This window comes from Columba livia, chromosome 19, assembly GCF_036013475.1.
Source record: "Columba livia isolate bColLiv1 breed racing homer chromosome 19, bColLiv1.pat.W.v2, whole genome shotgun sequence".
NCBI lineage: Eukaryota > Metazoa > Chordata > Aves > Columbiformes > Columbidae > Columba > Columba livia.
Window position 1 is genome coordinate 11,036,378 of NC_088620.1, and position 21,363 is coordinate 11,057,740.

Sequence of the window (21,363 nt, forward strand, 5' to 3'; positions counted from 1 at the left end):
GCACAACACAGGGCGGCACCTGGCTCCTGCCGTCTGCTGCGGGGTAGCGCTGGTGTGACACCCCCAGGGCACAGGCAGGAGCTGCCACAGCTGGCGCTGCTGTGAGCTGTCCGTGCAGAGCAGCAGCGGCGGCCGGGGCCCCACAGCAGGGCCCCACGGCAGGGCGTGGGGCAGGTGTGGGTGGGAGCGGGTGCACCCCGGGGAGGAATGTGGGCTGGGAGGGGCCACAGCTCCGGCACTTGCCACGGCCACCACTCAGCCAGCAGCCACCACCCAGCATGGCCGAGAAACCCCAAATCCAGCTCTTTGTCAAGGTGAGGGGGGTCCTGGGCGCCTGGGTGTCCCTGGTGAGTGGGCACCTCTGGCTGCCACCCAGTGTTAACCGGGCTGGGGTGTCCCAGCCCACTGCGGTGCCCAGATATGTGGCGCTGGATGGGGGGCATTGGATGGGCAGCTTGGGGCACTTCTCCAGGGCACGGCATGCTGCTGCTTGCCCCATGGACGCAGGGGGCTGTGGGTGCTCAGACTGGGGTGCTGGGCTGGGTTTGTCCCCCAATCCAGGGCCCCTTGCCCAGCAGTGCAGCGCCTGCCTGCACCTGCCAGCCTGTCCCAGCCAGCGCCCGCCAGGCAGTTTATCTGGCTGCACCGGGCAGGACAACAACTGTCTGGGATCGCACCTGGGGGGTGACGGAGCCACCAGCATCGCTGTCACCTTCCTCCAGCACAGTCCCTGCCGTGCTGGGCTGTCCCCTGCCATAGCTGCCACCGCTATCGCTGTGCTCAAGTCCTGGCCCCCTTGGCACTGTGGGGCTGGGGCAGCCTGTGGCCCCCTGGTCTCCCAGGGGTGCCAGGGCCAGCACCAGCTGTGCCACGTGGGCTGCTCTGCCATGGGGTGTGGAGGCCCTGGAGCAGGCGGGGGCTGGGGCCGGGCACCCTGCCCAGTGTAGCGGGTGCCACGGGCGGCCAGCACTGCCCGCTGGCCTGTGGCCAGCCCAGGCTCAGCCAGGGCAGTGCCACGCACCCGCCACCCTCACCTGCACCCACCGGTGCTGCCCGGCCTGCGCTGCCCCCACTGCAGCCGCCCTGGGGCAAAGGGGCAGCTGAGCTCTCCCTCTGCCCACAGGCGAGTGAGGACGGGGAGAGCGTGGGCCACTGCCCCTTCTGCCAGCGGATCTTCATGGTGCTGCTGCTCAAAGGGGTGCCCTTCACCCTCACCACCGTGGATGCCAAGAGGTGAGTCATGCTCTCGCACTCACGCTGGGGCCATGGGGGATGCCAGCCATGGGTCAGGGCTGTGGGTCAGGCTTGCCATGGCACACTGAGGGGGGAGGTGGGAGGTCCCCAGCACCTTGGGAAGGGGCATGAAGGGAGCAGTGTGGGACACATGGAGCCTGTTGTAACCCCCCCTAGCTGCCCATGCTGCCTGAAGGAGGTTGGTGGGCATTTTCCAGGGCAGAGCTGCCATGGGCACACATGGAGGCAGGAGCAGTGTGGGGCATCACCATGTCCTTTGCACAGGACACATCTGCATGTAAACACACATGTACACACGCAGAGCCCTGCAGAGCCCTGGGCACTGCCGGGCATCAGCACCCATCCCCATCTCCCGCAGGGCACTGGACGTGCTAAAGGACTTTGCGCCAGGTGCCCAGCTGCCTGTCCTGCTCTACAATGGTGATTCCAAGACTGACACCGTCACCATCGAGGACTTCCTGGAGGACAGGCTGGGCCCCCCCAGGTCAGTGGCCAGCGCTGCCCTGAGACAGAGGGCAAGGGGCCAAAGAGGGGCCGGACAGGCTGGGTGTGCTGCGGGCAGGCAGCACACGAGCCTGCCAGCCCTGCCGCCCTCCTCAGCCATGCCCACGTCCCTGCAGGTTCCCCAGCCTGGTCCCGCAGTACAGGGAGTCGAGTCTGGCTGGGAACGACATCTTCCACAAGTTCTCCACTTTCATCAAGAATCCAGTGCCTGCCCAGGATGAGGGTGAGGAGCTGGGTGGGGGTCACCCTATGCAACCTCTCAGGTGCCACCACCTGAAGCCCACTCAGGTCTCCCTGGGCCTTTCCAGCCCTCCCTGGGTCTCTTCAGGCACTGCCCCCTCATCAGGGCAGGGGCTGGCGCCAGCGCAGGCAGGGCGGGAGGACACGGGCAGGGCGGGAGGATGCGGGCAGGGCGGGAGGGCGCGGGCCGGCACTGCTGGCGCAGGGCTGTGGGCACAGAGGGGCCCATGCCCTGATGAGCAGTGCTGCCACCCCCCACAGCGCTGCAGCGGAGCCTCCTGCGGGCCCTGCTGAAGCTGGACGAGTACCTGAGCGCTCCCCTGGCCTACGAGCTGGCCCACGAGCCCCAGCTCCGCACCTCCCACCGTCGATTCCTGGATGGGGACCAGCTCACGCTGGCCGACTGCAACCTGCTGCCCAAACTCAATATCGTTCAGGTGAGCGCGGGCATCCCGCCGCTGTGCCCTTCCCTTTGCTCTGGCTTCTCGGTGCTGTTGGCCCCACTCTCTCACCTCCCCCTGGGTGCCTGCAGGAACCCCCCTGCTCCTCTGCCAAGCCCCATGTCACCCCGTGTCCTGTCCCCTCTCCCCATGCCCAGCACGGTGCCTTCCCACAGATGTCACTCCCCTCCACATCCCCTGCCAGGTGCCACCCCTTGTGCAGTGCCAGGGATGGCCCCTGGCCCCCTGCCACCCTCCCAGGCTGGCTCCTGCACACAAATGCCACCGTCCAGCCGCAGGGCACCCCTTGGCACAGCTCAGGGCTGGGCAAGGGGTCACCCCATTCCCGCCCGCAGGTCGTGTGCCAGCATTACCGCCGCTTCGGGATCCCCAAGGACCTGCGGGGCGTGTGGCGCTACCTCAATGCTGCCAGCGAAACCAAGGAGTTCAAGTACACCTGCCCCAACAGCGAGGAGATCATCCAAGCCTATCGCTCCGTGGTCCGGTCACCGCAGTGAGCCGGGCACACACTCAGGTGTGTGCAGGGCTGGGGTTGGGCAGCAGCCCAGTGCCCACCCTGGTCCTGCCACGACCACCACAGCCCTGCCTGCATGCACTCGGGAGGGCAGAGAGCATGAGCTGTGCCCCTGGCACCCAAATTCCCCCAGCTGGCACCCCTGCTGAGGTGCCGGCAGCAATCTGCCCCGCACTGAGCCCACAGATGCATCCTCACCTCTTGTACCACCCTCCCTGTCCGGCCAGGAGCCTCTCGACATGCCCTGTGGTCCCTCAAGAATCAGGATGGGTGCAGGGGTGCCAGAGTCACGTCACTGTTGGTACCAAAGCTGGGCAACGCTGCGGGGAAGGCAGGAGCCGGGAGGAAAGGCTGCCAGAGCAGAGGCTGCGGGCACAGCGGGCAGCACACGGCAGGGGCACCCCCAGCCTCCTGCGGGGACACCGCGGCACCCGGCAGCTGAGGGACCCGGGCAGGGCTGTGCCAGGGCAGGATGGCCCCTCACACCGGAGAGGGGAACCGGCACAGCCCGGCAGAGCCCTGGGAACGGAGCTGGGGGATGGACACAGCTCGGCCCCCACCGCCCTGGGTGAGGGGAGTGGGAGGGACATCCCCAAAGAACCCACCGGCAGGAAGCTCTCAGAGGCACATTTGGGAGAGGGAGGGGGGTGAAGTGGGGCAAGTCTAAGCCATGTACCAGAGCTCCCCAAAATCAATAAAGGCTTTGCAAGTGAGACAAGCTAGAGTGACCAGCCCCAGGGGCTCTCCTCCCTCACAGGACCTCTCAGCAGCCTCCCAGTCCTTTCCCAGTGCCTTGCAAGGACGGGGCCCATTCCCCCAGCTCTCCAGGAGACTGGGGGGGCTTTAACCACTCACCCACCAACGCACTGGCACAAAGATAGCAGGAAAGTGAGCCCCCGACCCTCCAGGTTCACTTGAAATTTGCCACAGGGCTATTGAGCAAAGAAAACGCAGAATGGATAGACAGATCTGTACTGTCCCCATCCCCAGAGACCGTCTAGCTAAAAACAGCTTTACTGGCAATAAGTTAAGCACAGGCAATCTTTTTGTTACATAATGGTATAAAAGTTCTTTAAAAACCCCACCAATTCATGCCAAGTGAGGTAGAGAGGTGGCCCCCGCCAGCAGGGAAGAGCTGCAAGGCCAAAGCCACCGCTCCTGCCAGCCCTGCCCGCCCCGTCCCCCCCAGGCCCCGCCAGCGCACCGGCCGGGATCTGCTGCCCGCTCAGGCCTGCCCGGCGCTGGCTCCAGCCCTCCAGGTGCTGCTTCCCCGTCCTGGGCACAAGGGGCTCAGCAGGCCCAGGGGGCAGTGAATCCTCTTCCACCAGCCACACAGGTGTTTGACAAGGCTTCATCAGGGCTGTCATCAGGAGATGGGACAGGACAGATCAGGAGTCCTCGAAGTCCACTCCAGACGGAGCCTTCTTGCTAGGAGGAGATGGAGGAAACGTCACAGCCTAAAGCCCCACACCATGGAGCCTGCTCTGTGCAGCACAGCCCCAGCACCACGTCTGGGAGCAGCACTTACCTTTTGAAACCAGGGTTAATTAGAGACTCCCCCGGGATCTTCCTCTTGGCCGGCAAAGCCGAGACAGCACCCCTGTTCTTCCTTGGGCTGGGGTCTGCCTCAGTCAGGACAGGGATTGCAAAAGGTCAGCTAGTGGCCCGGGCAGCCCTGCACGCCCCTGCGCACCCAGGGGGAGCACCCAGCAGCCCACCAGCCCGGCCCAGCGTCCGTGGCGGGTAAGGAAGGGCCAAGCCTGGTCTCCTCTCCCAAAGGAGCGGGGAGCCATGGACCTGCCACAGCCTCCAGTCTGGAAGAGCAGCAAAGCCTGACCCCATCCTGGAGGCTTAGTGAGCAACCTGCCTGGTGATACCCGGCATCTGACCTGCACACAGGGCATCCTGGACACTCCAAGAGGCACCATGCTGAGCCCCGGCCCCTTCTGTGCCAGGAATGGCACCAGGACAGTGGGGTGGCTGACAGCAGCCACAGCTGAGGGGACTCAGAGTGCCCTGGAGAACACATGGACACAGCACCAGCAGCCCCTGGGTAAGAGAAGGCAAACAAACAGTGGGACTAGGGGAGGTGCCCCCTGGCAACTGCCTACCTGGTAGGAAGAGCTGCTGGCTGCGGGCAGCGCTCTTCTCAGGGCTGCAGGAAGATACCGCTGTCTCCACCACTGCTGAGACAGGAATCGGAGCCAAAGCTTGTGACAACGCACCCCAATGCAGCATGCATTGCACCCCAAGCCTCCCCAGCAAGCTCCATCCCTCCATAGCCAAACTGACCCACTCCCACCCAGGCTGCTGCTGCCCCAGGATCTTCCTACACCCCTAAAACAGATACTTCTGTAAGGCATCTCCTACACACAGAGATGCATGTGCGGTGCTAGCCATGGGGACAAGGTTGTGTTTCTGCACAGAGACAGAACACTGAATCCTCTGATCCCACACGGGATGTCTCCTGGCCAAGCGGAGCAGGTGCAGACCCTGGCCAGGCCAAGGGGAAACAGAAGGCAGCACCTCTGCTGCCCAGTGCTCCTGGCCAGTTCCCCCAGGACCAGCGAGGAGAGACCACCAGGGAGGCACAGCCTGCTGCTGGGTCACCCGGGGCACCTTGGGGTGAGGGGGACAGTTCCCCGAAGGTGCCAAGGGCTGCCCACCCTCCCGCTGCCTTCACCCCCTGCAGACCTTCCAGGCGTCGCTCCAGGCTCTGGACGTGCCCCGCCATGCCGAACAGCAGCGCCTGGAGCTGGCTCCTCGCCTCGGCGATGGGCAGCTTGAAGAGACGCAGCTCCGAGCACTGGCTCTCGCCCCGCAGCTGCAGCACGGCCGGCCCCTCGCCCAGGCTCAGCGCGGCGGTTCCCCGGCCCAAGGCGTCCCTGCGCGGGGAGCCGGGTGAGCGGGGCCGGGCGGAGGGGCCGGGTCCCCGCGGGGCAGCACCCACCTGAGCTTCGTGCCGTGCTCCCCCGGCGGGCAGCGCTGCGGAGAGAGAGAGCGGGCACGTCCCGAGCCAGCCTTTCCCGGCCCAGCCCCGGCCCTTCCCGCCGCCCCGGTACATACGCAGCCGAGCGGCGGGCGGGCGCCGAGCTCCCCGGCCCAGACCTCCAGCGCGTCGGTCACACTGCGGGAGGCGGCGGCTCAGGCTGTGCCGGAGCTGCTCGGCCCCCGGCCCAGCCCGGCCCGGCCCCTCACTCACTAGACGGTGCCGCCGGGGCCGGGCCCGGGCCGGCAGTAGCAGAGGAACCGGCCCGGCCCGGCCCGCAGCAGGTGGAACGGCCCGGCCGGCTCCGCCATGGCGGCAGAGCCGGAAGGGGCGGGCGAGCGCCGCGGGTCCTCCCCGGCACTGGCGCCGCCGGCCCCGCCATGGTGCAGCTGGGGCTGCGGCGGGTGGAGGACAGCGTGGCCGCCAAGCACCCGGTGCGCGCAGGGGCCGGGGCCGGGGCCGGGACTGAGGGCCGGGGGGCGGACGCGGGGCTGCCGCGCTGAGTGTGTGTCCCCGCAGGCGCTGCAGCAGTACGCGGCCTGCCAGTCCCACGCCTTCGTGAAGGGCATCGGCACCTTCCTGGCAGGTACGGCCCGGCCCGGCTCCCCGGGGGCTGCGGGGGCGGTGGCCCGGGCGGGGCTGCAGCCGGTAACGGCGCCCGGTCCCGGTTTTCGGCAGGGAGCGGAGCCGCCTTCGCCCTGCAGAAGCTGGTGAGCACGAAGCTGCCGCACGGCCCGCAGTGGAGCCTGCTGCTGGCCGCGGGTGAGCGCCCTGCCCGGGCAGAGCGGCTGTTTGTCCTTTCCCCGGGGACTTTCTGCCCTGGCTGCTGTCACATCCCCGCTTCCCGTGGCCCTGGGGAGCTCTGTGTCGGCTGCAGCCCAGCCCAGCAGCTGGCAGGTGCTTCCCCACTGCTGCCTTTGGCAAATGTTGGGAGCATCGTGGTCTCTCCAGCCACAGGGTCCCTCGCCAGCTACATGGTAACCAGAGCTGAGACGCAGAAATGCTCCGACTTCTGGATTTACCTGGAGACAGACAAGTCCCCACAGGAGCTCGCCATGGCTGGTAGGGTGTCTCAGCCCACAGGTATGTTCACATCTCCCCCCGCTGCTTTCCCTGGGCTTGTCATGCCTGGTTCTTCCCTGCTGCAACAATTTACTGGTCCTGCCTCATAATTAAGCTGGTAACTGTGTCATTGCCAAAATCCACATCTAAGTCCCACGTTGACACCCCGCAGCTGAGGGATGGGAGAAGGCGCCAGGGTGCCGGTGTGCCCCGAGCTCCCTGCCTGCTCTCATGGCTCGTGTGTCCCTCTGAATGGGGCTGATGGTGCGGGAGCACTTGCTTCTGCCTGCTGCCCCTCCTGCTTTGTGGATTCACGAGAGCCAGAGCAAAGGGCTTGTTTGCTGGAAGAGGCCAAGGGAATGGAGGGAGGCAGTAAACCCCTGCACACCTTGGTCACTCTGTATGGTGGGCAGAGCTGGAGAGGCACCAGGACAGCAGCTACTTGAAGGTTCCCACAGCTGCTTGCTTCTTTCTTACCTTGAGCTCCCAAAGTCAGGCCTAGCTGAGGAGGCGTTACATGCTTCACCAGGGCTCTGTGGTTTTCTGCCCAGCCCTGGTAAACACACCAGGATAGCTGAGGGTCCAGGGAGCGTGTTCTTTTTGTTGCAGAAAATCTGCCCAACCTGGAGGACAGAGAGAACGTGGCACCACCGGTGAGGAGGAACAAGTATGGAGATGTTGTGGAATAGCTGCCGGAGCACAGTGCACCATGCCTGTGTTCTGCTTCACCCCTTCCTGCCTGCCCAGCCTGCTTGTGCTTGCCTGTGGGACTGGTGAGCTCTGCGGCGCTGCCCAGGAGCTTGGATGAGTTGATCCTGCAGTGAGAGTGTGGTGGAGACACCGCAGGGATTTCTGCCTCCTGGGTGGCCTCTGAGCATCACACATGGGGGGTGCAATAAAAGCTGAGAGCTGAAAACACTCGTTGTGGATGAAGCGAAAGCTGGGCTGGTGGTGTGACAGGAAGAGCTGGGGTGCAGGTGGTAAACGTCACCACTCTGAGGCGACCTCTGCAGTAAATGTTGGAGCGGAGAGCTCTGGTCCCTCTGAGGCTGCGGCACTCGCAATCTGACAATGCAGGCCTATGGAATGACTGCAGGCACAGACGACTCCAGGCGAAGTTGTGAGGACAAAGCTGTTGCCCTTTGCTCTGTTTCTTGAGCCTGGTCAGTCACTGTGCCCCTGTCCCCACAGCGACAAGGCTGTTCTCACCTGCCCGAAAGTGGCTGAGCTGAGCCCTGCAGCTGCATGGCCTCTGGGGGTGTCTTCTCTGTTCCTGCAAAGGGGGTGCACATGTGCCCAGAGCCCCTCAGTGCCCCAGACTCTCCATCCAGATCCATTAACCAGCCAGCAAGGGCATGGTGCTGTCTTGAATCCCACACACCAGAAGGAGGATTAAGAAGCCTCTTCATAACAAACTCCAAGTCATGACTAGGGCAAATGGGCTGCTCTTGGTGGATGTCCAGCTCTGATTTAGCAGCAGCCGAATTTCTTAGAAGGGGAAGCCCAGCCTGCATTCTGGAAGCTATTATAACTGGTTTCTTAGAGCAGAGCAGCAGTGTCTCAGCTCCAGAGACCAGAAATGCACCTTTCTGTGTGAGAGCTGGAGCTGGTCCTTGAGCCATGCCAGAGGATGGAATCCCTGTGCTGGGGAGACGAGGGGCCTGGGAGGAAACTGGGTTTGAGCACTCAGAACATCATCTGAACTGGCATCACACTTGATCTGTGCAGAGAGACGGGGGGCAGCCAGCGGAGCAGCTAAAAACAGAGTGGCTGCAGGGAACGGGCAGGTTAAGATGAGCACAGTGTACTGGGAGCTCGGCCAGAGCAGGGAGCGGAGCTTGTGCCGCCTGGAAGAGCAAGGGGGGCATTGGGAAACCACAACCCTTGCTAAAGCCGCTCCTCTCTGGAGGCGTGAGGAGGAGCACGGTGGGCAGGAGGCTCTTTAAAGATGGGCTTGACGAGTCAGGACTGGCCCGGCACAGCTGCGTGCATGCCGTGGTGGCTCTGAGCTGCCAGCAACTGCACAAACAAATTGCCAACCCTGCGGGCTGCTCTCGTGCCCTGCTTGGTACCAGACCTGGTTCCCTGGGAGCAGAGGCTCTCTATGTGCATTCCTTTCATGGAGGCTGTGGCTGTGAGCACAGCAGTGAATGCGTGGGACAGAGTCAGGTTGAGTACTGCCTGCTCATGCCTTTGGGGTGACTGGACCACTAGTGCTTGGGAAACCTCAGCCTCGCAACCAGGACTGGTTGAAACTTCACCTCCAGGTGGGCCTTTCAAGCCAACCTTGGTCCATCCTGGAGAGTTCTCTGGGCCGGTAGAGCACACGGAGCCGTGATGGTGTCTCAGCTCTGGGCAGGCTGCGAAGGACTGAGACCTGCAGGCACAGCCTGACCTGCTGCTGTGTCCAAGTGGACAGCAAAGCTTGATCAGCCCGTTTCTCATCAAGACCCACAGAGCCACAGGAGTGGTTACAAAGATTTATTTCTGATTATAAAAAAAATCCCAACCAAATAAACCAAAACCTTCTGCATGCTTGCATGTCCCTGGTTTTACTCGTTTGGAAATGAAGGTGCATCCTCCCAGCTGCCTGGCGTGGGGTGATGCAGGGCTCAAACCCTAAAGCAGTGCAAAGCCTCCTCCCACAGCGAGCCTGTTGCCCCTGTGCTGGTGTGGCCACGCACTGGGAGGCACAGGGGCTTTTTGTGCCATTTCTGGGGGGGCAGAGGAGGCTCTGGATGTGGCAAAGCAAGTCTGGCTTAGGAACCACATGACTGGGGAAGGCACCATGTCTGGTCCCTGAAGAGGGACCTGGAAAGCTGCCGCTCGCCACATCTGGGTGTTGCTAAGCCCCTGGCCAAAGCCCCTGTGGCGAGGCTGGTGGAAGTCCAGGCCAAGATCTGGCCCTCAGGAAGGTCGGTGGGGTTTGTGCATTGACCAGAAAGATGGCATGGGCTCTGGGTGATGCCCAGAGCTCCCGGGAGGCAGGGCTGGTGCTCCAGGGGCAGGCTAGAGAGGTCAGCTATAAGGACCAGCGTAAGTAATACTCCCGGCTCACCCCATGCACATGAGAATAAATGCTGCTGTTGTCCGCACTCGCTGGCCCAGTCCAGCCCGGCTCTGGTGGCAGAAAGATGCCCCAGGTCTAAACATCCAAATCCCAAGCCTGCTTTAGGGTCCATCCCTGAGTAGCACCAGGAAACCCTGAAGTCACTCTCCTGCAGGGCCAGCAATCCTCTTCTGTCCTCCACTTTCTGCAGGTTGAGAGCAAGGGGAAGGCAAAAGGGACAGCATTCCTCTGGGACAGGCAGTGTCGGGTACTGGAGGAAGACACTTCTGAGCACTTGCTGCATCCCAAGTATTCAGGCCATGGAAGCTCCAGAAGGAAGGATGGTGCCGGGTCCTGCAGACAAGGCCCACCCTGTTCCAGCTGTTAGATTGCGCTGGACTTGCTGCGCCGGAGCAGGCAGACGGCAGTCACCAGGGACATCAGGGCGGTGACCACAAAGAGCAGGATGAGGATGACCCAGTAGTTGTACAGCATGCTCTTGTGGGAAGAGGGCTTCTCTGCTGGGATCATGTTGGTGAGGTTCAGCATGTAGCCCAGGGCCCAGCCAATGGAGGTTTCTCCTGCCTGTGGAAACAACATGGCATGATCACCACCCTGGTCAACCAGCTCCATGGCCCTCAAGAGACCTTGCAGGGACCACCTCACTGCCAGCCCAATGGAGGAGAGGAGTGTCGGGGAGTCCACAGCACCTTGAGCCCTCACTTGCCCACTGGTCTGGCCAGCTCAGGGACGGAGCAGCTGGGCTCATCTTATGGGAGAAGGATCTCGTCTGCTCAGGCCAGTCCTGGTCTTGCTGCCCATTGCATGGCTTGTGTGGGTGAGAGCACTCGGCAAAGGTGGGATCTTGCCCTGAGATAACTTCGCAACAAGCCTGAGCAAAGAGTTGTTTGAGATGGCTGGTGCCTTGAGGATCAAAGGACTGGAGGACCTGACTCTATGACTGCCCTACAGTCAGCTCAGCTTGTGCTTTTGCCATCTCCCAGAAGATCCACCCAAAACCTGGGAGTCCCATCCTTCCCCTGTTCCCTGAGATGTTGCCTCACATTGTTTGGCACTTTGTTGGTGAGGGATCATCTCTCCTGCAGGGCCTTTTGGCCTAATGCCAAACAGATATCGTGACATGAGTATGTGCTGTGGTGTTACTTACCTTCTTCTGGAAGGCGATGTTGGGGAAGGAATGGTTGTTGAAGTTGTAGCCTTTGGTGGTGAGCAAATAAACAAACATGCTGATGGGGCAGTAATCTGGCAGTCTCTTCTCCAGCTTAGGGGCTTTCTGGAGCAGCTGGTGAGAAGCAGGGAGGGACAAAGGGGTCAGGCCAGCAGGGCCCAGGCTTTGTTTCTGTGGCCTGAAGCTCTGCATTGTTGCATCTGGCTGGCCAAGGTGCTCCTCATACCCATCGGAGCCTCCCCTGGTCTCATGTAAGAGCCAGCCCCCACCCTTCCCCAACTCCAGGGGTACCAGGACACACAGCCCCCTCCAAGGGCTGCGCTCGGAGCCCAGGCGATGCCCCACATGAAGCAGCCCTCTCCTCCCCGCCATGCCCGAGGAGCCCACCTCACTCCAGCTGGTGGCACAGATGGTCTCAGCAGCATCCTTCAGGTCACTGGGCAAATGCACAGCTTTCCCCATCACTGTCTGGATGAAGTCAACCGTGTAGAAGAAAGCAGAGAAGGCCTGAGAGAGGAAAGGAGGCAGTTGTGAGACAGGCTGGGAGCAAACCCTCTTCTCATGAACAGCCGCTCTGACCAGCATGGTGGGCACAAGCGCCTGCCCTTGCAGAGCTGGGGGTCTTGCTTTGCCACCGTGTGCTGCCCGGGGGTCTGGGGACACCTGCTCATCTATCACCCGTGCCACCACCCTGCTCCACGCCAAGACTTACGATGAAGTTTCCTGACACCTCCGGCTGGAAGATGCCATCGAAGGAGCACTGGGAGAAGGAGCAGGTGGTGAAGTCGAAGAGCTTGCTGACGAGCAGAGCACAGAGGCTCCCGTTCCCGGTGCCCGTCACAGTGACAGTGGTGTCGAGGGCAAGGCCGGGCCTCTCCTTCTCTGTGCAGGGGCTGTCGTAGACACTGCTCAGCGACAGGCTCTTTTGGTAGCCTGTGGGCCAGCAGGGGTGGGGGACAGTTGCTTGGTAGCTCTGAGCCTGCTGCAGAAGAGACAGATGAGTTGTTCCGTAGGCCCAGCTTCCCCGGTGCTGCCTGCCTGCCTCCATTTCCCTGCTGGGAGGTGCAGAGGAGCTTTGGCATCTTGAGGTGACTTGGGACCTCTTGACTCTGACAGAGGGGTGCAACACATTATGGAGAGGGTGAGAGGAAGCCTGGGGACCATGGGAGAGGGTGAGGGGACAAAACCCAAGAGCTGTCTGGGAAGGGTGTGCAAGCAGCCCTTCGGGGCTGTCCTAGAGCCAGGGCTGGGGGACACCCCTGTATAAACACCAGGGTGAGGAGGCACCTGCACTGTGACAGCCAGCACCCCGCTGAGCACCTGCTGGTACCTGGAGAAGCTTTGAGAGCAGCCTCTTGAGGACCTGGTCCCTTCCGTAGCAGAGGAAGCTGTGGGTGTACACTTTGTACGCCTGGCCGTACAGCTTCAGCATCACCTCATTTCTGGGGTCTTCGATGGTGTCCCTGGTTTCAAAGGTGATCTGTGTGGAAGCGCCCCCAAAGTCCATGGCTCCCAGTGTCTTCTTCTGAGGCTGGATCCATTCCCCGAGCCACCCACGCTGAGCAAGGAAGACAAGAGGGGGCACAGGGATGTGAGGAGCTGCAGGACAGCCAGGCCACCACAGCCATCCCCAGCAGGTGCCTCGCTCCCCTGCCCACCTTGATGAAGTTCTCCAGGAGGTAGTTTGCGGTCACCCAGCCGAAGACCCCTTCTTCTTCCCCCGACAGAATCTTTGCCCCCCGGAAATCAAAAGGGTACGACCTCAGCGTGGCTGCCACGGCGCGGAGGACGGCGTCCGAGGCCTGCGGGTCTGCGATGCTGCGGGCCAGGCGAGAGGGCAGTGACGGGGCCGCGCCGGGTGCTGCGCGTGGAGCCCCCACGGCCCGCACTGCCCTTGGGGCTCGGCCCCCTGTGGCACACGGGGTGAGAGGCAGGTGGGTCCTCGCCTGGGTACCTGTAGGAATGTCCCTTGAAAAACCCCTATAGCCCCATGTCTGTGCTGGAGAAGGAAGCAGGTGGCAGGGATGGTGTGCTCCCTCCTCCTGAGCCATACCCCATGGCTGGGCGAGGGGGCACGGCTCCCTCCTCTGTGTGCCTTTTGGGGGGTAGTTATTGTCACTGTGTCCCATCAGGCTTAGCAATGCGTACAGGGGGCTTTGCTCCTGGCTAGCCAAAAAGACTGGGTGGGTTATGCCAGTGCTGGCCGCATACTAGCCTCTTCTCAGGCCGTGGCCTGCAGAGCATCTCCTGCCCTGAAAGGCAGGAGCACCTCTGCAAGGGATACTTTGCTGGGCAGCTGGGAGGGTTAGGAGCTTCACCTGTCAAAGGGGACACATCACAGTTGTCCGTCACCATCTCCATCCCTGCGGCGGGTGGTGAGATGGCAGGGCGGCACGGCAGGGCCCCCCAGGCAGCTGGCATGGCCAGAGCAAGCACTCACTTGAGCAGGCGCATGCCGGCCGTGGCACCCAGGTAGAGCGGGGTGCCCGCGTGCTTCTCCTTGGGCACGTCTCTCAGAGCCTGGTTCAGGCAGTGCACCAAGCTCGTCCCAGCAGTCGGAGGGCTGGAGCTGTAGCTGGAGATGCCGGGACCTGAGGAGAGGGAACAGCATTGCTCCTTATGGGTGAAGATGCTCGGTGGGCAGCTTTGCCCCTCCCAGGCTGTTCAAAAGGCAGGTGCTGCGGGTTTCTATGGGCATGGAGCTGCCCAGAATTCAGCCACATCTCCATGCCCACGCCACATCCCCCATCAGCTGACAGCTGGGGAAAGGTTGCTTAAATGGAGAGTGGAAAATCATCCCTTGCTCCGCACTGGGCTAGGCAGTAGCTAAATTGTTTCCTGATAGTGCAGTGCATGCCAGGAAAACATAAACCACAGATGGGCACGGCTGCAGGCACTGAGGGGAGATGAGGGAGGTTTGGGGAAGAGGGCTGGACCACTTATAACACCTCACTGTACTAGTGAATACAAAGGGAGGCAGCTGGGCATGGCAGGGGCATTCACCCATCACGGTGCGTGCCTGCGGGGGATGTGACAGACCCTGCCACCAGCACCGGCCCCGGGGGACTGGGACAGCTCTTACCCTCCACATCGCACATGCTGTGCTCGCCGACCACCCCGGTGTCGTTCTCCTTGTCTGCAGGCCACTTGTAGACAAACATGGCCGTGTGCGAGGACCCGGCGTCCAGCACAATGCCATACTGTGTGGGGGGAGACAGGGGGTCAGGCCGAAGGCCAGCGACCCCCCAGCTGCCGCAGGCCATCCCGAGGGAAGGCACTGGGGCTCAAGGACCCACCGTGCCCGGCCGGTCCTGCCCTGGCAGTGCCCTGCACGGCAGCTCCAGGAGCATCGTCCGGCAGAGGCAAGCGCCGCTCAGCCCTTGCCCACAGCTGTCTGCATGGGGCCTGCTGGGGGTGCAGCACCGGCAATCTGGATTTTTGGGCATGGGGAACCCCTTGCCCCCTTGAGCACAGACCAGCAGGCTCTCCCCCCACTTCCCCTGCTTGCTCCCCACAGCATCTCTCCTGGCCAGTGGGCGTCTGTGCTGAGCGGTGCTGGGGGTCCCTGGGGCCAGCAGAGGGGGGACACCTGGGAGCAGCCCCTCGGGGATGCAGCTCACCAAAGAAGGGCACCTCGTCCCTCCTGCCCTTGTATGGCTTGGCCATTCTCTGGCTATAAATAACCCTGCTCCCTCCTGCCAAACTAGGTTTCCCAGCTCCCAGGGAGGGGCTGCCCCGTGTTGCCTTCAGCCCTGCCGGTCGGACCCCTCTGCCTCACCCCCTGCACCCCTCTGTGCCCCCAGCCAGAGCTGCTTCCCTGCCAGAGAGGAGCCTGCGAGTGTGCGTGGGGGGAAAGCAGCTCAGCATCTCTGGGGTGAAATCACTTGAGGCTTAAACCTGGCTCTCCAAAGGCTCTGTCTGCTGCCTGCAGGCAGCGCCTCTCCCTGCCCAGTGCCCTGGGGCCACACCAGCCCTGCCTGGTGGGTGCCCCGGTCCCATTGCCGTCCCATCCCCGTCTCCATCCCCGTCTCCATCCCCATCCCTGTCCCCATCTGTGTCTCTGTTCCCACCAGCTGCAGAGTGGGCTCCAGCCCAAGTGGCTGCAGGGCTGGGTTTTGGCCAGCTCAGGCAGCAGGAATGAAGTGTCAGAGCACAGGCAGGGACACCTGGGCTCCCCACTTAGAGGGAACCTGCGTTTCCATGTGAAGCTGTGGCCCCACACCAGCAGTACCCCCTGCTCCCCCAGGGAACCATTTCCAATGGGTCACTCTCCCCAGCCTCTCCCGGCTCCCGTTAACTGTCTTGTCAAATGCTCTGAGCCAAAAGCCATGAGCCTGCACAGAATCTTCCTCTGCAGCCAGACAAGGGCCAGTGTGCCACGCACTGGTGTGGGGGAGCAGCCCCCGGCCATGATGAACGCTGCAGAGAGGAGGATGGGGACTCAGACAGCCTCCCCCACTCAGCTGCTGCTCCAAAGCACAAAGCTGGGGAGCGGCACCTCCAGTCTGGGCCATTTCTGGGCTGGGTGCTCAGGGCAGGGTGCTCAGGCCCTGAGCAGCCTCGGGGGGCTCTCAGCCGCCTCCTCTGCCCAGCACCCCATGGGCCATGCACCCCCTGGCGCTGAGTGTCCTCCCAGTCCCTCATGGCCACAGCACCTTCTGCCTCACCTGCCCACCCCAGGGCACCCCCTGCACAAGCCATAAAGGATGCTGAGCCTGCCCCAGCAAAGCTGCCTGTCCCAGAGGAAGCCTGCTGGCATGTCACCACCAGCTCCCATCCCGCGGCCTTCTCAGCACTTCCCCTTCACTATCCCAGCCCTCACGAGTGGGTGCTGGCATCCCTGAGAGGGGTGCCTGGGGAGGCTCCAATCCCAAAACACCCCCTGCCCGCCTCTGCCACGCATGTGCCCATGCGCCCTGCGGCCACCATGCAGATGTCCTTGGTGTCCTCGCAGGGCACCACACCACATCTGCACCACCCCAGACATCACCTGGTGTGACATTAGTGTTAACAGGGTGACAATGTTGTCCCCAAAGGCAAAGCATCGCCAAGTCACCCCAAACTTGAGGCTGGGAACAGCCAGGACCCCAGGAGCAGTTTCCAGCCCCAGGATTATATGGATGGGCTGCAGCGCCCAGAGGGGGATGAGGCTGGGGATGGGGATACCTATGGGTTGGCAGGGGCTAAGAAATGGTGGGTGGGAGGCAGCGAGGCTGACTCGCAGCACAGGGGCCACCCGCTGCCACACCAGGGACGGGGCCAGCATGGCGGGAGCAGCGCTGGGGATGCCAGACTGACCCTGCGGCAGGAACGGACGTGGCCACGCGGGCTTGGACACACGGCCGGGCCCAGGATGGGCGGGGGATGTCCCACACGCCTGTGGTGGGGGAAGCGTGGTTCAGATTTCCTCCTGCCTTTGCCAGGGCTGGCTCGGCTGGCGCTGCTGTCAGCCCCACAGAGAGCTGGCACGGGCGCACACATGGGGTTGCACACATTGTGGAGCTGTGCACGGGGCAGTTGCACACATGTAGGTGCACATGTGCACACGTGGATATGTGCACGTGCTGTGTGTGCCTGCAGGTGTGCACTTCGGGGTGCGTGTGCACAGACATGCAAGTGTGTGCAAACTTAGGTGTGGAGGTGCATGTGAACGTGCACGCACAGGTGTGCCAACATTTGTGTGCACACGGGTAGATGTGTGTCTGTCATACATGTGCTCAGGTGGGTGTGGGTGTGCGTGAGCATGCGCCAGTGTGGGCACACGTGTCGGGGCAGCCACGCTGCCCGCTCAGGCCCAGGGAACTGGAGCACATGTGGTGGCAGTGAGATGCGGCACAGACCCCACGCCTGGGGGAAGTCCTGTGGGGAGGTGTCATGTTTGGGGTGACAGGGACACCGCTGGGGCAGGCTGCAGAACCAGCTGCCCCGTGGAGGTGCATCCTGGTGCCCTTTGCTGCCAACGTGTGTGGGTTGGCAGGGCTGGTCTCTCCTCTCAGGTCCCGGTGTCTGGGTGAGCAGAGTCCGATGCTCCTGAGTGTGGGGTGGCAATGATGGGCAGCAGCTCCAGGGCTTGTGGGTGAGAGACAGTCCGCGGGACTCCCTGACCAGTGGCGGCCCAGCCCCAGCAGCAAAGGCAGCACTTGGGCTTGGCCAAGGTAATGACATGTGGCAACACGAACTGCTGCAGTGCAGTGGCCACTGCCAGTGCAGGGAGCGCCCAGCGCCCAGCCAGCCGCCGGGGCTCACTCACCGCCCGCCCCAGCCCCCTCTGCCCCACTCCTGGGGAGCACAGGATTTCGCACCCCAGCCTGTCTCCATGGGGGAGTCATCCTCCCCAGGGGCAGAGGCAGCGGTGAGCAGGGTGGAAGCCACATGCACAGGTGTGCGTGCACAAAGGGGCTGAGGCAGACCTGGATGGCCAAGAAGGATGAAGGAGATGTCCCGCTCCCTCCGTCAGACCCAAGGGTACACACACGCCTGCAGCACCCACACAGGAATTGGGGACAGAGGCACCCACAGTGGGGCTGTGATGGTGCCAGGCCCTGTCCCAGCTCCTCTCCCAGCGCCTGTGCCTGACACTGGAGCTGCTGCATCACCCAGTGCAGAGCAAGTCCCCAGTGCGGGCTCGAGCTGTGGCTGAGCTGTGGGGTCGCAGGGAGCTCTGGCAGCTCGTTTGCAGGGGCCCCGCAGATGGGAAGCTCCAGGAGGGAGAAAGCTGGCTGAAAGCTTCATCTCATTAGTGATTTGCAGCATAAGCACTGCCCTCAGCTCTTCCAGAAGAGGTGTCCTGCGCCTGCCAATGAATGGGCTGGAAACAAGGATGCCCTGGCACACTCCTGCGGCGGCGCCTGGCTCTCATCCGCCCCGGCATGCTCAGCTGCCGGAACCCTGGGGCTTGGTGGGGCCTCACACGTGTTCGTGGCCCTGGCCCCAGCCCCTGGGACAGTCCCCCACCTCCTGGTGGCACAGGGGTGATGGATCTTTCTAACAGCAGGACACCCTGACCAGACCCTGGTGATGCCACAGGGCCAGAGGACACAGGGATCCCCAGTGTGGCCTTGCATTGAGACAGTGTCCCGGTGCCACCCCTGGCCTCCCTGCCACCTGGGTCACCTGTGGCCCCACAGGCTCTGCCCCATTGGCAAGTCCCTCAGGGCAGCCCAAGCCAGGGCTGCTCAGCCCTGCAGCCCCTGCAGAGAGGCCACAAAGGGCAGGGACAGCCCCAAAGGCCATGGTGCAGTGAAGACATGAGCAAGGCTCAGGTTCCCCCGTGAATACGCGGCTCTGCCCAGAAACATCCCACTCCCCAGGGGAGAAGGAACAGTGGGGCACTGAGAGCTACCTGACCTGCTGCAGCCCCACACCAGGCCCAATGGCCATGCCCGGACCTGCAGCCGCCACCCCGCAGACTCTGCGGGATCCCCCACAACTCAGCAGGGGCTCAGCCCAGCCCCACAACACCCCACTTCTCCCAGGGGCATTGAGACCTGGGGGGCCCCCAGGTTTGCGGTGGTTGTGATGGGTTTCCTTCCCACCACAGAGCCAGGGAAGAGCCCAGCTGCCTTTGTAAGAGCCATTGAAGAGATTTGTCACAAGAAGGCAAGAGCTCCCAGCGGAGCCGTAAGCCCTGCCGCGGGCCACGCGGGACGGGGAACACCGCGCTCCCGGGACTTGCAGCAGGATATCCTGGCAGCAGGATAACTAATCCAGGATATTTTTAGGGCTATATTGCAAGCAAAGGAGATGTAAAGTAAAGACATGGAGCCGTAGCTCAGCAGTGAACAGCTCAGCAGCTGCTGTAATGGGAGTGAGCCGGCACAGACCATGTCTTGCCCAGGAGGGTGGGGACAAGCCTGGGGTCCCCCACAGCAGCACCAACCTCCTCTAAATCGTATCTGCACATTTGGGGCTGAATTACACTAAGACAAAGCTTTACATCCCCAAAACAGCCACGAGCTCTTTGCAAAAGCACAGCCCCTCAGTGCCTGCCCGGCTGCCCCACGGGAACCGGCGCTGCCGTGACGCTGGTGCCGAGCTCTGTGCCGAGCTCTGTGCCGCACCGCGCACAATGGGCTGGACCTCACGCCTGCTTGGAACGGGGCAAGACCCCAAATCCCCGGGCCGGGTGGTGGAGCAGGCCAGGACCCATGTGGGTGTTTGGGGATGCTCAGCCCCAAGCGGCAGTGCTGCCTGCAGACTGGAAGCTGCCAGCACCCAGAGAGAAAAGGCACAAAAAAAGCTCAAAAATGAAATATCTGGTAATGCATCTGGCTTAAAACCTAAGCTTGGAACCAGGAGGAAAAAAGGCTTTCCAGACTGACCCGAGTGCTGCACACAGGCCTCAGTGCTGATCCGTCTAATTCCCCTGTGTCAAAAGAGTCAAAAATCCGTTTTGGAACCAGCTATGGGCACTGCTCAATGTGCCCCAGCACGTGGCAAGGGCTGGTAAAAAAGGTGCCACAGGGAAAGAGTTGCTAGTTATACCAACAGCAGCGAGTATCATCGTGGCTAAGCCAGCTCGTCTTCACTACATCTGATACACCAGAGAGAAAGCAACACATCTGGCATTTGGGCTGGCTCAGAAAGTTCCAAAGCAAATTGCTTGGGATGAGAAAAAGGGGATTTTGGATGAACCATTTTTCAGGACAAGAATATATTCCCCACGGAACAGCTCGGTCTATCAGAAAAGAAAAGGAAAAAGAAGACTTTTTTAAAACAAAAGACTTGGGCTGTAAAATGTCAACTGGGGGACTTGGCCAAAAAGAAACTGGTCAGGAACTTCTTGCAGCATTGAATTTACAATGACAAAGAAATAAAAAGCAGCTTATTTTCATAGGGAAGTGCATTTCTCGTCTGGCAGTGCTGGCTGGGGCAGCGCAGCTGGAACCCGGCGTGCTGGGCGATGCTGGGTGCCAAGGGTGCCCCATCCCCAGACACACGGGAGCAGATGCTGACACGGCTGCTCAGGCCTGGAGGGGACACATCCGGACACGCCACTGCTCTGGTACAGTGTGCCCAAAAGATTCCTCTCTCGAACGTAGGTCTGAGGTGGCGGCGCTGGGTGTCCCTGCAGCCGGGGGGCTGCTCCCTGCACCCCCAGCTCAGGCAGCAGTGCGGGGACCCCCAGCCCCGTGTCTCCGCCGCTGGGGATCCCCGGGCTGCAGGAGTCTGTCCCGCCCCGGCCATCCCGCAGATGGGGGTGTCCGCTGCGGCTCCCCCAGCCTCAACAGCCCAGGTCCCTCCGGTGCCCGTTGTCCCCGGTGCCGGCTCCGCTCACCTTGAAGCCCGGCGGTCCCCGCGTGTCCCCGGAGCCGAGGCAGAGCAGCAGGATGCCCAGCAGGCAGCCCAGGGCCAGCAGCAGGAGGACGGCGGCGACCCGGCGGGCCATGGCGGGGCCGGAGCGGGGCAGGTGAGCGGCTCCGCGGCGGCTGCGGCGGCTCCTGCTGCTCCTCCTCCCCCGCCTCCTCCTCCTCCTTCTCCTCGCCCGCCTCTCCCGGCTGAGTCACCGCCGCCCCGGCCCCCCCGGGCGGGACACCGGGCTCCGTGGGGCTGCGGGGGGCCGGCCCGGCTGCGGGTCCCGCCTCTGCCCCTGGCCCGGGCTCGGCTGCGTCCTGTCCCCCCGCCCCAGGCATCGCCCATGCCCCGGGCTCAGCCCCATCTCCTGCCCTGGGCATCACCCCTGGTGCCAGAGATCGGCCCCATCTCCCTTCCCGAGCACAGTACTTGACCCGGGGACTCAGCCCCATCCCAGGCCCCCAGGTATCACCCTTGCCCTGGGATCAGCCGTGTCCTGCCTTGCTCCCCGCTCCGGCATCACTGTTACTTCGGGGCTCAGCCCCAGCTTGTCCCTCCTCCCCGGGCAAGTCCTCTGTCCCCGGGATCGGTCTCAGCTTCCTACCCCCACCAGGCATTGCCCTTGACCAGTCCCATCCTGCCCCCACCAAGGCATCTCCCCTGCCCCGGGGCTCAGCCCAGAGACGGGTTTGGTGGGATGTGAGCATGCCCTGAGTTCTAAGAAAATGTCTCACCTACAAAGATTAACAACTATGAATATATCTCTGCTTTTAATCATCACAAGGAGTTTGTGACAGCCCTGAGGAG

At 62.7% G+C, this 21,363-nt stretch overlaps 4 protein-coding genes across 6 annotated transcripts; 2 read left to right on the forward strand and 2 right to left on the reverse strand.

The window, feature by feature from the left end:
• The first annotated feature begins 231 nt into the window (after window positions 1-231).
• Window positions 232-3,691, forward strand: CLIC3 (chloride intracellular channel 3). The gene is made up of 6 exons (XM_005513670.3): window positions 232-314; window positions 1,124-1,233; window positions 1,613-1,738; window positions 1,875-1,981; window positions 2,260-2,435; window positions 2,795-3,691. Exons 1-6 carry the CDS (start codon window positions 279-281, stop codon window positions 2,954-2,956), a joined length of 717 nt encoding a protein of 238 aa, XP_005513727.1. The 5' UTR covers window positions 232-278; the 3' UTR covers window positions 2,957-3,691.
• A 238-nt stretch (window positions 3,692-3,929) lies between these two features.
• On the reverse strand, window positions 3,930-6,284 carry PAXX (PAXX non-homologous end joining factor). Its single transcript, XM_065036233.1, has 6 exons — window positions 6,176-6,284; window positions 5,924-5,958; window positions 5,668-5,858; window positions 5,085-5,159; window positions 4,502-4,989; window positions 3,930-4,401 (listed from the first exon to the last, which is right to left on the reverse strand). The coding sequence occupies exons 3-5, from the start codon at window positions 5,705-5,707 to the stop codon at window positions 4,631-4,633; spliced, it is 474 nt and encodes a 157-aa protein (XP_064892305.1). The 5' UTR covers window positions 5,708-5,858; window positions 5,924-5,958; window positions 6,176-6,284; the 3' UTR covers window positions 3,930-4,401; window positions 4,502-4,630.
• On the forward strand, window positions 6,210-7,940 carry TMEM141 (transmembrane protein 141). Of its 2 annotated transcripts, XM_065036232.1 has the most exons (5): window positions 6,210-6,396; window positions 6,482-6,548; window positions 6,641-6,724; window positions 6,914-7,045; window positions 7,634-7,940. In XM_065036232.1, exons 1-5 carry the CDS (start codon window positions 6,343-6,345, stop codon window positions 7,711-7,713), a joined length of 417 nt encoding a protein of 138 aa, XP_064892304.1. In that variant the 5' UTR covers window positions 6,210-6,342; the 3' UTR covers window positions 7,714-7,940. The 2 variants fall into 2 exon arrangements, with proteins under 2 accessions (XP_064892304.1, XP_064892303.1); XM_065036231.1 differs by having other exon boundaries at window positions 6,272-6,548.
• Window positions 7,941-9,490: 1,550 nt separating this feature from the next.
• Window positions 9,491-20,790, reverse strand: ENTPD2 (ectonucleoside triphosphate diphosphohydrolase 2). Of its 2 annotated transcripts, none has more exons than XM_065036230.1 (9): window positions 20,540-20,790; window positions 14,345-14,462; window positions 13,703-13,853; window positions 12,921-13,080; window positions 12,593-12,820; window positions 11,975-12,241; window positions 11,650-11,769; window positions 11,242-11,376; window positions 9,491-10,658 (listed from the first exon to the last, which is right to left on the reverse strand). In XM_065036230.1, the coding sequence occupies exons 1-9, from the start codon at window positions 20,648-20,650 to the stop codon at window positions 10,458-10,460; spliced, it is 1,491 nt and encodes a 496-aa protein (XP_064892302.1). In that variant the 5' UTR covers window positions 20,651-20,790; the 3' UTR covers window positions 9,491-10,457. The 2 variants fall into 2 exon arrangements, with proteins under 2 accessions (XP_064892302.1, XP_064892301.1); XM_065036229.1 differs by having other exon boundaries at window positions 11,975-12,244; window positions 20,540-20,789.
• Between the last annotated feature and the right edge of the window lie 573 nt (window positions 20,791-21,363).

Bases quoted from the DNA above. Each gene is read 5' to 3' on its own strand.
- CLIC3 (XM_005513670.3), top strand. From the start codon at position 279: ATGGCCGAGAAACCCCAAATCCAGCTCTTTGTCAAG. The intron at 315-1,123 runs GTGAGGGGGGTC...CTCTGCCCACAG, and splicing joins AAATCCAGCTCTTTGTCAAG to GCGAGTGAGGACGGGGAGAG. The intron at 2,436-2,794 runs GTGAGCGCGGGC...TCCCGCCCGCAG, and splicing joins CCAAACTCAATATCGTTCAG to GTCGTGTGCCAGCATTACCG.
- PAXX (XM_065036233.1), bottom strand. From the start codon at position 5,707: ATGGCGGGGCACGTCCAGAGCCTGGAGCGACGCCTGGAAG. The intron at 5,160-5,667 runs GTCTGCAGGGGG...TTCCTGTCTCAG, and splicing joins CCTGGAGCGACGCCTGGAAG to CAGTGGTGGAGACAGCGGTA. The intron at 4,990-5,084 runs GTAGGCAGTTGC...TGTGTTCTCCAG, and splicing joins CCAGCAGCTCTTCCTACCAG to GGCACTCTGAGTCCCCTCAG.
- TMEM141 (XM_065036231.1), top strand. From the start codon at position 6,272: ATGGCGGCAGAGCCGGAAGGGGCGGGCGAGCGCCGCGGGTCCTCCCCG. The intron at 6,549-6,640 runs GTACGGCCCGGC...GGTTTTCGGCAG, and splicing joins CATCGGCACCTTCCTGGCAG to GGAGCGGAGCCGCCTTCGCC. The intron at 7,046-7,633 runs GTATGTTCACAT...TTTTTGTTGCAG, and splicing joins TAGGGTGTCTCAGCCCACAG to AAAATCTGCCCAACCTGGAG.
- ENTPD2 (XM_065036229.1), bottom strand. From the start codon at position 20,650: ATGGCCCGCCGGGTCGCCGCCGTCCTCCTGCTGCTGGCCCTGGGCTGC. The intron at 13,081-13,702 runs GTGAGTGCTTGC...CCTGGCCCGCAG, and splicing joins GCCGGCATGCGCCTGCTCAA to CATCGCAGACCCGCAGGCCT. The intron at 12,821-12,920 runs GTGGGCAGGGGA...TTCCTTGCTCAG, and splicing joins TCCTGGAGAACTTCATCAAG to CGTGGGTGGCTCGGGGAATG.